This window comes from Carassius gibelio, chromosome B5 (genome assembly GCF_023724105.1).
Source record: "Carassius gibelio isolate Cgi1373 ecotype wild population from Czech Republic chromosome B5, carGib1.2-hapl.c, whole genome shotgun sequence".
Taxonomy (NCBI): domain Eukaryota; kingdom Metazoa; phylum Chordata; class Actinopteri; order Cypriniformes; family Cyprinidae; genus Carassius; species Carassius gibelio.
The window spans coordinates 14,659,422-14,675,360 of NC_068400.1; the positions used below are offsets into that span (position 1 = coordinate 14,659,422).

Consider the following 15,939-nt stretch of genomic DNA (forward strand, 5'->3'; position numbering starts at 1 on the left):
ATCATCTGTGAAACCTGGTGGAGCAGTGTGATGGCACGAGCATGCATGGCTTTCAGTGACACTGGGTCACTGGTGTTTACTGATGATGTGAGAGAAGGCAGAAGCAGCTGAAAGAATGATTAAGTGTATAGGGATAAAGATTCACTTAAATGAAGATTCAGTCATATGGAGCAAATTTGATTGGGCGGCGCTTCATAGTATCAAATGGACAATGACACAAAGCATACTGCAAAAGCAACCCAAGAGTTTATGAAGGTAAAAAAAAAATTATATTCTGCAATGGTCTTGCACTTCATCTTGGCGCAGTAATATCTTCACTAGAGGGAGCGGGGGCCGGTGAGAGGATTTTTCACGAGTGAAGATATTACTGCGCCAAGACGAAGTTCTTACAAGCACTTGCCATGGTATTCCGCCATACAATATAGTTATCCATTTTACACGATTAGAAAAGCGCAACGTTTTGTTTTGTGTTACCGTCCTAGGTTGAGTTACACTACGCGAGTAACTGTATTTAAATAGGGAAAACGTGGAGGTGTTTGGTAGCTTCTCTGCTTGGCCCATATTGAATGAATGGGCTAAGCTAAGTGCTTTCAAAGTGTCACCGCGCGCCAAAGCGATTGAGTGCACGCACTGAGATGAGAGAGGTATGCATCAACTCGTCTTAGTTAAGGGAAAAACATAGTTTAATATGAAAACAAAGTGGAGTATCCCTTTAACAAAGCTAAACATCATTGCCCTTTGTGTAATAAGTTACAGAAACTGTTAAACGAACCAACTTAATAAAATACACTTATCGGTTGTGGTCCATAAACAAGGCCTTTTCCAAGCATAGAGGGAACTGCTCCATCTTTCAAGAATAATCTTTGTGTGAATCCAGCATTAAACTGATTGAAATTGAGGAAGTTGTCCAGAGCAAGCTGTCCTTAGCAAAATTTTCTGCACAGTTTTACATGTGGATTATAATTTTCGGGAACCGAGTTAAACATAAATTGTAACCATTAATTTCCAAGTACAGCGTCCCTGGGAAGCCCAAACAAAGATGATTGGCCCCCGAGATGAAAATAACAGCGTTTCGAACGACATGCCGACAAACACAAACGCAACTCTTCCTTCTTCGCCGTTGGAGCGCATCAAGGCCACGCCCCCTTTTTGTGTATTCCTGTGGGCGAGCTTAGTCAAAAAAACATTTTAGTGACGTCATTACTGCAGGAACTAGAGGGATTTGTAGTCGAAACGGGTCGTTTTTTGTAGGCAAATTCTGTTAAATAAAATATCTCGCTTGGCATTGAACTTTGAGCTTTAGAATTTTACAGATATTATTTATACTCTAACAACAACATTACACACTAACTAAAGTTTAAAACATGGAATCACGAAGAAGGGGACCTTTAAAGTCTGCACTTCAATTTCACCTTGATCGTTTTAAATTTATTTCTGTTCGCGTGGCATTCAAAGCCAAAATTATGAAAATTGTGTCAGTATCCAAATATATATGGACCTGACTATATATATATATACTGTATATATATAAATAAATCAAGAAGATGAATTAGTGTTTAGGATCTAAGTGTGGAGCAAAAATGCAGTAAATCCGGATTGACAACTTACTAAATTAATAGTGAATTTGCTAACACAGTGCCAAATAATGATGCTTGATGCTTTTATAATACTTTTTGCACATTATTTCATCATCCAAAGCATTAAAGGTTTATTTATAAGACCATTCAAGATGGTATCAGTGTTTAGGATCTAAAGGTAAAGCAAAAATGTTGTAGATCCAGATTGACATGTTAAAACATCTTAAAACTGGGCACTCTATTTAACAAGTAAACGCAAATGCTGGTCATTAATATACATTCAAAGAGAGACCTGTCTTTGGATGTCAATTTATGACCAGCATTTGCCTTGCCCTTGTCGTTTTGGTATGCCATCAATGTACACACCTAAATTTACTGCTCCATGAGACAAAGGTTAATGATACAATATGATGACCTCCTAGCACAAACATGTCAGTGTCTATTCAGCAAGAATGTATATACACACACATTTTAAAAGGGGAATTTTGCTGCATGCCTAACTTTAGGCCTTACGTCAAAAGCACATGCCTGATGCCTTAAAATGCTCTCTAGGTACCTAGGTAGCTCATTTGGTTTTGCTGAGCAACAGACCAAGATGTGGCCCTCACACCAAAAAACAAACCAACACTGCACAATGCATTAGGCAGAACACTGTATAATGTAGTGTGACTCACTTGGGTGTCTGTGCGTCATCTATTCTGTTCCCCAGCTGGAACTCGTGGGATTTGCTGCGGTGCAGAGCCGTGAACCCTGGCAGAAGGTGGATGAGCTTCCGGCTCGCAGGCGGCGGGGTCCCAGGGGCCTTCAGCTTATTCCTGCGCCTGACCTGCGGCGTCCCTGGAGGGGTCATGGTGTTCACTACTAAAGGAGTCCAAGGAGGGGTGTGGGCAAAATGCCTCTGTCTGGGGGAAGGAGGGAGAGAGTGATGTCCCATATCCAGAGGCGAGGGGAAGAGGCCAGTGTGAGGGTCCACGGTCAGCCGGTCTGAATGCGGGTGAGGGGAATAGAAGGGGGGCACCAGGGCCTGGGGACTCTGGCACAAGTGCTGGCTGTAGCGCGAGTGCAATTTGGGGCTCTGGGAGAGCTGGAGACGGACCCACTGAATAGGGTCTGATGGCCCCACTGGGGTGTTCTCTTTCCCCGACTCGGACGTGGGCCACTGAATGGACCAGTCCTGCTTGGATCCTGTGGACACACAGTGTGAGAAATAAAGAGAACCAGCCAGAATAAAGAGAAACAAGTAAGGATGAGAAAAACACTGGAGGAGAGGAGATAAGATAACACAAGGACAAATAAGAAAAGAAGAGATGAGAAGCAAACAAGTGATGAAATAAAAAGATGAAGTGAGATGAGGTTACATGAGATGAACTAAGACACAAGACATGAAAAATGAGACAAAATTAGACAAGAATAGAGGATTTTTATAATATAATGATTTTATATGACAAATTTACCTGAATTTAATTGAAAGACAAGTAAATAACAAATTAGCAACGTTAATTTTAGTTTTTACTAAATGAATTAATGAATTTGAAATTATTTAATAAACTTAATTAAAATTAATATTTTATCATATTTACTAAATGTATTTGATTTTTTGAAAATTAACTGATAGTTTAAACAAATAAACGGAAATTTATGAACATTTTAAATTCTTTTAAATAATATACACTAAAATGATTTCTAATATTTTTAATTTGAAAATGAAGCCGTTTGAATAAATTAATTCAACTTGCATTAGTAAAATACATTTGTAAAATGAACATTTTACGTCATATTTTCTAAAATAATTGTACATAATTTGAAATCAATCAATTCAAACAATTAAACTGAACTTGATTAAAATAATGCTAACCTATAAAATGTATATAAATTTTACATAATATGTACTAAAATCATTTTAAATAACCTGGATATTACAGTTTTTCTCAATTGCTAAAACACAATTTCTGAAACCTTGCTCCATTTTCTGAAAACATTGAACACAAAACCTCATCTTCAAGCACTATTTACAAAACCTCTGACTCCTCTTGCAAAATGAAACTTTCGCCTCAAAACAGTTTTACCTGTGTTCAAAATCAAACACTGCTCTCAAATCATAAACAAAGTGATCAAAATGATATACACTATCAAGCAGTCAGTAAACAATACACCAACAAATAGAAAATACATTGTTCAAAACATAGTTCTCAGGGAGAAGTAAATTTTTAATCTCAAAACAAAGTTCATATTATTCCGTCATTTGTCTTTTGATGAACGAAAACATGTTCTATCATAGTAGCTCAAAATTGATCAGAAATTACTACTCTGCTTTGCTCTTTGCAGGTTTTTTTTTTTGGTTCTTCCTCCTTCTACCCCTATTTTTACAGTACTGTACCCTGCATCTCATAAACTTGTGCTTGGTCTCTGTGATAGTGTAATTATTGTTATTTGTTGATTTGTTGACCTCGTTGACCAGGGACTTCAACAATGGCCCGCTGTCCAATCATGTTTCGGCCTCTCCTTCTCCTCCTCCTCCTCCTCCTCCTCCTCCTCTTTCTTGCCCTCCTCCTCCTCCTCCTCCTCCTCCTCTTTCTTGCCCTCCTCCTCCTCCTCCTCCTCCTCCTCTTCCTCGCCCTCCTCCTCCTCCTCCTCTTCCTTGCCCTCCTCCTCCTCCTCCTCCTCCTCCTCTTTCTTGCCCTCCTCCTCGTCGCCCACCTCGCATACGCACTCGTCCTCTCACATTGTTTCTTCTATCCATTTTCAGACTTTCTCCTTCCCACCTTCAACAACCTGTTTGCTCTCTGAACTGGCTTATATTGGTTGTGTCACATCATTTGAAACAGGTTAAATCAATTTTGAGTGGTTGTGTTCAATCAATGACACATGTTCTCTATTTGTATTTGATTGTTGCCACTTGTGTTTACCAGTATGAATGACATGTGCATTAGAGTGCAGAATGTGTTTTGAGAATGAGAATGTGTTTAGCGTTTTGCTGAAGAGTCTAAGTGAGATCTGCAAATTGTGTTTTACCATGTGAAATGGTTTAAGGTATTGACAACAGACTGCACAATTAGCTAAATAAGTTCAGGCAACTGAGAACTTTGTTCAGCCAATGGGTTTTAGTGTTTTAGCAATTGAGAAAAACTGTAATCAGTTTAAACAAATAAACTGAACTGTAATATAAATATTTATTTTGCATCATATTTACTAAAATAATTAGCAGATGAACCAGTTAAACAAATAAATTAAATGTCATAAAAAACTAAATCTGTAAAAAATGAGAGGAGAGGAGAGGAGAGGAGAGAAGAGAAGAGGAGAGAAGAAAAGAGAAGAGAAGAGAAGAGAAGAGAAGAGAAGAGAAGAGAAGAGAAGAGAAGAGAAGAGAAGAGAAGAGAAGAGAAGAGAAGAGAAGAGAAGAGAAGAGAAGAGTTTTGATACCAAGTGCCAGATGAAGGATGTCAACAGTGAAGAGACTCAGACGGCATCTATCATGACAAACAGACAGAAAGATGAAAGGACATGTGTGTTTGAGAGCAAAGTGAGTCTGGAATGTCTCAAAGTAATGAGCACTGAAGTTGACTGATATGTAAAAACACCACGATGACAACTAATGCACTGGAGAAAGAGAAATGGACTGTTTCTCACCTCCATTACTGTGTAATTTGTCATCCTCAAGTTGTTCTTGAAAAAAAAACAAAAAAACATTTTCATTAACACATATTACATGAAATCCAATGCATATTCATTACATTTTTATTCAGTACCTTTTTAAAGTCAATAGTACAATTTCAAATAAAAAAATTAACTGAAATGGTTGCCTTATACCAGTTTTGTGGTGTTGTAGAGAAAAATAAAACTTTATGTCATTTATTAGATTACATTTCATATATGTTTATCTCTGAACCATCAATGTTAACTAGAAACCATGATTATGTCAAACACAAATAGATTTTACTCCTTCAAATTCCCTTCATACTGGAATCGCCAAAACCATTAATGCATAAAGAGGGAAATTAAAATATGAGACAAACACAAAGCTCTTAGTGAACTTTATCTATTAGTGATACACCTTTTGTTGCAGAAGATGACCATCATGCCATTTTTCACAATCTCTCTATCTCTCTCTGTTTGTTTGCCTCTTTCAAAAATGATTATGTTGACATAAATACAGAATAAATTGCTTTTGTCTTTTTTTCAGTGCATTGCCTTTAAACTCTGCATTACAGCGAATGAACAGAAATCCGGCAGAAAGACATGAAACGTGTCTAAACTTTCAAATCTATGGGTTTCTTTTCAGTTTAACCCTTTAGTAGATCATTTTCTGACTTAATTCTGTAGAAAATGCTCTGGGAGAGCAGGTAGGCTGCTGTGATTTGATTGATGGCACTTTTATATAGAATAGCTGAAAGACAGGATGATGGATGGAAACCCACACAGGGAAATGTGCTACAGAACATCAATTACTTTTCATACTCGTCTAATAGGTTAATTTTAAAAGTGGTTTAATTTTTCATTCAAGTGAATTGTTTTAATTCTCAATTAAAAATGCATGTTTAACTTTTCAGCAATTCCATCACAGAATCACACTAAAAAAATAAAAAAAAAAGGGTTCAGAAGCTTGTTGGAGGAGGTGTGGATTTGGAGGGAGGGTGGGTTCTTTTGCTTTTAAAGCTAGCTTTCTGTTTTGAGACTCTCAAAATCACCTACCCTACCTTTAATTTTCTGGAAAAATGATTATGAGAGAAAGATTTTTAAATCATATGGACTGAACTTCTACTTAAAAAACACTTCTTGTTCTTTTTTTGTGCAATGAAAAAAATCAAAGATTGGAAAAAAAACACATGATACACTATCGCAATATTAAAATGTACAATTTTTTAATTACACAAAGAGGTAATTTTCAAACAAAGCAGGTCAGCTCAGTGAAAACCATGAAAAACTTGAATCCACTGTGAAACCTGCTTGGGGAAATCGAGTGAATTCCTTTTGAAATTACTAGATTTTGCCCTAAAACTAATTACAGAACAATGGACAAATATGACTTTAGGCTTCAGCTTAATTTAGTAAAAAAATATGATTATAACTAAATACATTTAAAGCATAAGTCTATCCTTGCAGAATGAGTGCTACTTAAAGAGTGCAATATATATACACACACACACACACACATATATATATATATAGCAAAAAAAATACATAAAGAAGATCAAGCAATGTTACAAGCTGTACTTGAATGCATGATGCTCATGGCCATCACAGCTCAACTAAATATTCAATAAGTCATATTGTCATAGTTATTTAACAAATAAAACTTTCTGAAAAAAAGAAGAAGAAAAAAATCAATTTCTGTCGAAGATCGTTAATCAGTAATTGCTTGGAACCCACAACCCACCGAACTCCACAGATGAACAAACACCATTACAGGACTCTCCCTCTTGTGGTTTCAACCTGGACTGTGGCTCAGCGGTCACAGTTCACTACGCACAAATGATTCCAAGGGCCCTTAACAACCCTCTAACCCCCGTACAAGACACGCTCGCTCTAAGGGACACACTCCCACTCTTTGAGCATGATGGGAGATAAGTATTTGCCATTCCTAAACAGGGGTCCAGTGGGCACAGCTGAAGGACACTTCTCAAAGTCCTCTCATGGCCTGGAAGTCTTTCAAATGAGCATTTTTAATTACAGAGGAGAGATGACAAACAAGCTACTTGAAGTTTCAAAGTTTCAGGCATGGTCCGTGCTTGACCCGCCGGGAGATGTGTGAAGTTTTCAACGTCAAATTGCAATGCCTACACGATTGAGAAACCAATAACTAACTACTTGGCTAGTTAATAGGTTTATTAATACTTTGCAGAGCCCCGGAGGACATTTCACGTTAACTACATCCTTCTCCTTCTTTCAGTGTGATTTTTAGGGCCTGACAAACAAACAACAACCCTAAGCAATTATCCTGTATGAATATAAACTTTAATTTTGAAGGACTCGGATATGACACTAGTATATTGTGCTATTATCCCTATCTAGTAACACCCTGAAATGAGTGCAAAGATAAAACCGTTTGTTCTCCAAAAAAGCTGTTATATGTATTTTCCTAAAACATCTTCATCTCACCACCCCATGGTGGTTTTGTCTATCGTCAATTTTCAACCTCAGGATTCACCTCTGTCTTGCTACAAAAAGGTGGGAATGAATCCATCTGTTGTGCAGCAGATTGTGGCTACAGCTGTCAATAATTCCTCAGTGTATTGTTCTCCTGAAATGATGAATGTGTCTTATTAAATCAAGAAACAAATGCCATAGATGTGATTCCTATATTATAATAATATCCTATCTCATAACTAATCTCCACTGAAGAGATGTGTAGCCTCACAGCCAGTAAGTGTTACAGCGATGGCCAAAATTATTAGAACACTTGGCATATTTAAGAGGTTTCAGTTGTTTTTGTTGAATTGGCCATAACAATACCCATAAAACAAACTTTTGCCGGAACAACCTGCACCGGAAGGAATCTGAAAGTTAAAAGTGAATAAAAAAATTATTCATGTACATTATGAAATGAGATCATGTTTTGGAGACCAGAAAACGGTCAATATTTTAAGATCTGTCAGGTGTTCCATAAATTCGACCACCACTGTACATTCCTCCGGTTTTAGTTTCATGAGTTGCAAATCAACTTTTCTCATGTGTAAAACCTGATGCCACAAAGCACATTTAGGGAGTTTTGCAAAACATTGCTACGAGTCTGCAAAAGTGTTTTGACTGGTAATTCACACAAAAATTTACATTTGCTGAAAATGTACTCACCCTCATTGCATCGAAAATGCAGATGAGTTTGTTAAAGAACAGATTTGGATAAATTAAGCTTTGCGTAATTTGTTTACCAATGGATCCTCAGCAATGAAGGGGTGCCGTCAAAATGAGAGCCCAAAGAGCTAATAAAAACATTAGAATAATCCACAAGTAATGTAAATAAACCACAAGCTGTGTGTTCGTAATAAATCCATCAAGTCAATATTTTTACTCCAAACCATTGCATGTGGTTAAAAGTCCTCTATTCATAAAACTGGTTTCTGCATTGAAAAAAAATAATCTGAATCAGGAGAGAAATATTCACTGATCATGCACCGTTTACAGCATAAAACTGTTCTAAACAAATATGTTAGTGGATTCTGATGTGAGAGAACAACAGGGGATGGTTGTTCTAATGTTGTTTTTAGGGATTATAGATATCCTCTGCAGTAAGCAAGTGATGTGATGATAAATTTCTATAAATCTGTTCAAGAAAAAAAAAACTTATCCTGGATTGGCTGAAGGTGAATCTTTGTCTTAAATATTCCTTTGCTATGAATTGGCTAGGACATTCTGAATGGTGTTTTATTATGATTTGCAAAATGATGATTTTTTTTTTTTTTACTTTTCATCTTGCACCAAGGCAAAATAATTGCCTAGAGCTTAAAAAAAAAGCCATCCAATTTGAGATTTGATTCAGGCCCATTACACAAACAGTGTGGGATGAGTTGCATGACGGGTCAGAGGTTTGTTTAAATCCCCAATCCTAACTATGAGCCTTATAACACCACTAATGACATAACATCCAAACTCCAGAACACAAAGAAAGAAGGAGAGTCGACCGATAATGATTTCGAAAATCCTAATGAGAACTTGTCAACATTTCTGAAACAATGCATTTGCAGTCACAATCATTGCCAAGCAACATTGCCTTATACAGCTGCTACAAAGTGATGCATGGGTACTTACATTAGCATCTCGATTAGAAAAGCCGTTATTACAAGCAGTGTTGGGGAAAGTTACTTTTAAAAGTAATGCATTACAATATTGCGTTACTCCCTAAAAAAGTAACTAATTACGTTACTTAGTTACTTTTTACTGAAAGTAATGTGTTACATTACTTTTGTGTTGCATTTGTGTTAAATATGAGCAGGGCTTGATTGTTTTTAATATGAAAAGCATGTTTTAAATAAATATGTTTTTTTAATATATTTATAGCAAATATAAAAGCCCTTTTCACAACGAAAAAGTGTAATGAATAAACCTCAGGCTAAAGGAAAAGTAAATTAACATCTGTGTGTAGAACACAGGAGAAGAAGCTTCAACGCTCTTCAGCAGTAAAAAAAAAAAAAAAAACAACAACAACAAATTAGTATTTTTTGCTTATAATGGTGGAACTGGATCATCAAAGGTCAGCAGAAAAGACAATGGTTAATAAAATGGGATTAGATACATTTGTGCTATTTAACAATTAATTATTGCAGGTTTGTGTCATATTCTGAGTTTGCATTTCACAGTTTTAATTCATTTTGGTGAATACTAAATCAGTTTTTGTGAGTGGGGTGAATTAATGAAACATTCACATTTAGTCTAGAACTAGCGTTACTTTACTAGTAACTTGAAAAAAGTAATCCGATTAAGGAACTTGCGTTACTTGCGATGCGTTACCCCCAACAATGATCACAAGTCAAAGATACTATCATTAACCTTCTCAAGAAAGGTGTCAAGACAACCTGTCACCAACGCAGTTTGCCTGCACATCATGGCGCTAATCATTTCTCAAATGCCATTATTATATAAAGTGGCAATTTGGCCAAACAGCTGCTCTCTACACTCAATGGCATAACTCACGTAATTTATTTTTTACAATGTATTAAGTACCCGTTTAAAGGCTAAAAGGAATCCAAATAAATTATACACAGCATTATACCTGCTCATCTTTATAAACTGTTAGATATACAGTAAATGCTGATACGCTGAACATGAAATTGGCATAAACATTCTTCTTCTTTTTTGTAAATAGGCTATTGAAAGGTCTTTAGAAACGACTGAGATGTGACTTTTCACTTTTGTTACAGTGTATGCCTTTTAAAAGATAAGACAGAGATCCCTCAAACCAGAAAAAAATGATTTCTGTCCTGTATGTGTAGAGAGTTACACCAGCGGACAGATTCTGTTCTAGAAAGAGTCACGACCCCCGACATTCACAGGGGGGATACAATGATCAAAAGTGTGTCTAATGGATAAATGACAGAAAATCTGAATGCAAATTGTACAAATATAAAGCTAAATTGCAATCTGTTTTAATGTAATTAGGTTGCAAATCAAGCAGATTATGCTTTGTTCAGCCTATAAGAATCCTGTTTAATATGATATTTCTTTTCTCAGGAGATCAATGAGGTGTGAGGTCTCAAAATCACTAAAAACACTAATTCAGTTTAGTATCCTCTCGACGGCACCACAACCCCTCACATTCTCTCTCTCCTCATACCGAACTCCTCTTATGAGACTTCTACACTTATCTACATACCCTTCAACAGAAGCAGTTTGAAAGATACCGTGATGAAGGAGGGCAAAACATGCGGCGAGTGAGGGACAGATGCAAAGAAATCAGGTATAGCACCCAACATGTTTTTAATGAATTCTGTTGTCATTTACACACTGTTAGAAAAAAAAGGTTTTTCAATGACACACAAAAGATATCGGAGTTGCATGTATATTATATATAAATATAATGGAAGTGGATGGGGACCTCCAAAAGCTCTGTAAAAGCATCATAAAAGTAATCCATATGAGTCATGTACTATATCTGAATCTTATATGCTGTCATTTATATTTGTTATTTGCTCTACAATCCCAGCTCACTATTCACTTTGAATGGATGAAAAAAGCCGCTTGGATCTCAGAAGAAACAATGTCCTAAATGTGGGTTTGGAACGACTTGAGAGTCAGTAAATGATGACAGATTTCACATTTTTGGGTGAACTATTCATTCAAATGAATCAGAGTCTGAATAAAGACACTGCAGAGATGAGAACAACGGGGTAGAGAGACGGACAGAAAACGAGAATGAGAAAGAAAAAGAAATCAAGATGATGAGAGGTGCCATTTCTAAATTATACGGTATGCTCTCGTGATGGCTGGAATCCCCGTAGTCCTTGTGTAGCACCTTCACCGGACCCTGAAGGAGCCCATGCTGTGTCTCAACAAGCTACCAGCATCTCAAAAGCCTCTCTAAGCCCGTCTTTAAACAAAGCAATCCAGCCTGATCACACTTTCAACAGTGCAACCGGCGGTTAGTGCTGTGTCTGAACACTATCACAGCGGGGAATCCACGTTTGTGAAAATCCAGGCACTGCAGGGCAGCCGCACTAATGTTACTCAAAGCAAATACAATCAATGTGGGAGAGAAAGGGCGAATGTGAGGCTACCGTGGACTTGATGAAGAGATTCAATGACAATGATTCAATGCATTATGTGTTATCACTTCAAAAAAACATGCACAATTTGAACAGATGGAGAAAAGGCTGTAAACAAACACTCAAATATAAGTTCACTTAAATAAATCACAACAATGCTTCTGTAAAGTTGTATGCGTAATATAATTTGCCTGCTAAAGAACATGCCAGAACAGTTGCCCTTTATTTTCTCTGAATCATTACTATAACGTTTATGCAACATACTACCAGACTGAAAGAACTTTGCTGCCCTCTGTTGGCGAACAAAGGTCATTTTTGAGTTTCCCAGAAGGACACTTTTTGTCTTTCAGATATATTACAGAATCCATAATACAAAGAATACAATGAATAGAAAAAAAAATGTTGATAGAAAATGTAAGACCAAATGTTAATACATTAAAATAATAATTGTAAAACTGCACATTATAATATATATATATATATATATATATATGAAAATGTATATTATCTACCAGTGCCAGGAATTTCAAAATAGGCAAATATGGGTTGTTTATTAATCTGTCTTGTAAGTATTAATTAAATCATTACTCATATGTAAAGCTAAATCTGTTCAAAATTAACCTTCATGCATGCAGAAAGCTGTGCACATGCATCTGATAAGATAATGCTCTGGGTGACACACTTTATAGATTTATTGATTGATTAAGGACAAAATGATTAGCACAAAAGTCCATAAAGCAGGATGTTCTGGTCCTTTAATGATCGGTTATCAAGCTCTAACTTCATCACACACTGGTGAGGATTTAAAGTGGACTGAGATTTGAACATCTGCAGACACACTCCTTCGATCAAATCGTTTTCAGATAAGAGCAGGAACAATCAGCTCCAGCTGTGAAGGTAGAGGACAAACACTGCAGGAGGATCTACTTGTTCATTTAAAGTGCGATGTTACCTAACACTGTTATCAAACTGTGCTGTATTTCAGAGCGTGATACACTGCTGCTCTCCAGTGGAAACACACACAACGAGCAAGCTATCAAGGAATCAAACTGCATGTATAAACACAGCCCTGAAGCTCATTGCATTGAAAACATCTGGAGAAAAGCTTTATGTAATTAAAACCTTTTGACCAAATGATTTTATGAATTAGTAATTCAATTAAGTCTCACTTAATTAATTGATCTTATTTTCTTATTCCAAGTATAAAACATTAATTCTGTCTAAATTCAGATTAAATGCAACATTCATGTTACAATCATTAATACATTTAAAAACTTGAGCCTCATGGGGTGACATAGGATTCAATTAGTAAAAGATTTCTGTGGAGTTTACACATTTTGTCACATAAAGTAATGTTTTTGCTCAGTTCAGATTCATTAAACTGATCAAAAGTGACAATAAAGAAAGCAAATATGCTGCACAGCTATGAAAATTATTTTTGTTTTGTATTTTTTATCAAATATTATCATTAATATTTATTTTAACTGATCATGGCTAATTAAATCATTACAAGAGTTGGAACGTTCAGTACAACATATAATAGTGGGACATACTGTAAAAATAAAACAGGGTTTCTTTCCATTCCAAGCCGTAATAATGCAACTCAGCGTTGTGTTGCCCTCTACTGGACGATCTCTGATAGAGCTTTTCTTTCATGCCAAAACATAACCATGTGACCAAAATATATGGATACCGCTAATTAACTATTCCAATAATTTTAGTAAAAACAATTCTAAATGTTACACAACATAATGATATTTTAAAGAATTCTATGTTTTGGTTCTTTGCTGTACTTTTTGCCAGAAAGTGTAGATATTCAGACACAAAGATACATACAGTAGATAGATTAACAGACAGATAGACAGACAGACAGCATTTGTCTTATTAGACAGACAGACAGGTAAAATAGACAGCATTTGTCTTATATTGATACTGTCAGTAATTCAGGGCTGTAAGAAGGCTTGTAGGACAGTTAGGTGATATTTTTAGCTGCATCCTGTGAACTCACCTGATTTGTGGGCTGATCGTAGACATGTGAGCGAGGCATTGAGCCGAGCACATTCTTCATCACTGGCTCCAAACTTTTGCAGCGCCTCACACACCTGCTCATCTGACATCTCCAACAGAGCTTCCAGAGTCAGCTCACCTGGAGAGATCTCCTACAATAAAGAGCAAAGTCTGAGAGATGTGCGAGCTGACTTAGACTGAAAAAACATTTGAGAAAACACTTGGATGTCATTCAAATGTGCCCAAAGAGATTTTAGAGGAAAGTGGATTTTGAATACAACTTCAAGAAAAGTATTTTTTTTTTAATTTTTTAATAGTGCACTATTGTTCAATGTCAGTAATAAGATTTTTTTTAAATAAATTAATAATTTTAGTCAGCAAAAAATGCATTAAAATTATCAAAAGTGACAGTTAAGACATAATGTGACAAAAGATTTATATTTCAACATCCAACTTTTTATCATCCATCTGTTGTCAACATCTATAAGAGTTATGTTTCCAAAGCATCATGTGACACTGAGGACTGGAGTAATGATTGCTACAATTTAAAATATATAAAGCTAAATACTTGTATTATTATTATTGTATATAAAATAATTTTTCACAATGCTTTTGTTTATGTTATGATTTTATAATACATTTTATTTTAGTAATTAGTGTTTTGGTCACATATGCATATTTTGTTTTTACTTGTTTCTCAAAACACATATATAAGTTGGGATCAAAATTACCATTGTTGCCATTTTATTTGTTATTATGGGAATTTTTGGATAAAATTGTAAAAAAATATATATTATTTGCATAAATGGAAAAAAAAACATGCTCGAGTTAAAAATTTAAAAGAAAATTTAACAAAATTATCTTTTGATTTAAATAATACGTAAAACAGTACTATTTTTATATAGCGTAAGTATGACTTTATCTGAACAAAGAATCTAAATGCAATTAATTGACAGGATTTATAAAACTAATATATAGAATATAGGAAAATGTTCATTTAAAACTTGAAACAGACTGATGACAAAAGACATGAGACTTAACTTGGACTCATAAACATGTCAGCAACACATACAATTATTAATGTTGTTAATTATTGTTAATAATTAATGTTGTTAATAATTAATCCACAATAAATTACAATAAACATACAGTATAGCAGGGACTTAATCGAACAATAAACTTATTACAGCAAATTCTTTGCTCAGTGGTGACAGATTCAAAACTACAATCTTCGGTTGCTATGCTAGATGCCAAACAATTCAAAATGTGAGCACTCAGCAAAATAGTTGTGAAAGTGACGTGACATCCAGCCAAGTATGGTGACCCATACTTAGAATTCATGTGCTGCATTTAACCCATCCATAGTGCACACACACAGCAGTGAACACACACACGGAGCAGTGGGCAGCCTTTTATGCTGCAGCGCCCGGAGAGCTGTTGGGGATTCGGTGCCTTGCTCAAGGGCACCTAAGTCATGGTATTGCTGGCCCAAGACTCAAACCCACGATCCTAGGGTTAGGAGTCAAACTCTCAAACCAGTAGGCCATACATAACAACTTTTTAATTTTGTTATTCTAAAACTTACAAATTTACTCTTTAGTACAGTACCTGTCCACTTTTTTCATCAGTCTTCGTTCATGAAAGTATTTTCCCGTTCATTTTTCCAAAATGTCTTTATTTAAGAGTTCTAAACCATGAACTAAACCAGCAGACTATGAGGTTCAAGACTCTACTCTACTTAACGGCTCTAATGAAGAAAATAATTTCAATTCCATGCAGCACTGCAAATGACATAAATATAATACAAAGGATAAATATAAAAATATTAGTTTAAATAAGATAATTGTCTATAGAGTTAAAATAATGTGGGTAGATGGCTTCAGCAAAAAGCATATAATATTGGTTTATTCCGCTATGGCCAAAATTAATAATGTTTTTATTTGAGAAACCTTAGTGTTAAGCTCTATGTAGCTGCAATTCCTTCTCCACATCAGCAGAGGGCTTCTGCACATCGGACAGCGCCAACACTTCAGCACCGAGGACAGCGACACATGAGGAAAAACCTCAAGGCCTACAGAAAATCTACTGTTATAGACCGTATGTTTACAACCTTTTATGCCATCCGACGGTAAACATTTTGAGATGCACTACATGGGAGGCTA

The 15,939-nt window shown here is 35.8% G+C and overlaps 1 protein-coding gene across 3 annotated transcripts in view; it reads right to left on the reverse strand.

Annotated features, from left to right (window-relative positions):
* ksr2 (kinase suppressor of ras 2) overlaps nucleotides 1–15,939 on the reverse strand; it is a 97,477-nt gene that overhangs the window by 75,329 nt on the left and 6,209 nt on the right. For all 3 annotated transcript variants that reach the window (XM_052557316.1, XM_052557317.1, XM_052557315.1), the window contains exons 3-5: nucleotides 13,779–13,929; nucleotides 5,205–5,240; nucleotides 2,252–2,762 (exon numbers count right to left, since the gene is read on the reverse strand). In XM_052557316.1, the coding sequence (XP_052413276.1) occupies nucleotides 2,252–2,762; nucleotides 5,205–5,240; nucleotides 13,779–13,929 (698 nt within the window). The remainder of the gene's footprint in view (nucleotides 1–2,251; nucleotides 2,763–5,204; nucleotides 5,241–13,778; nucleotides 13,930–15,939) is intronic.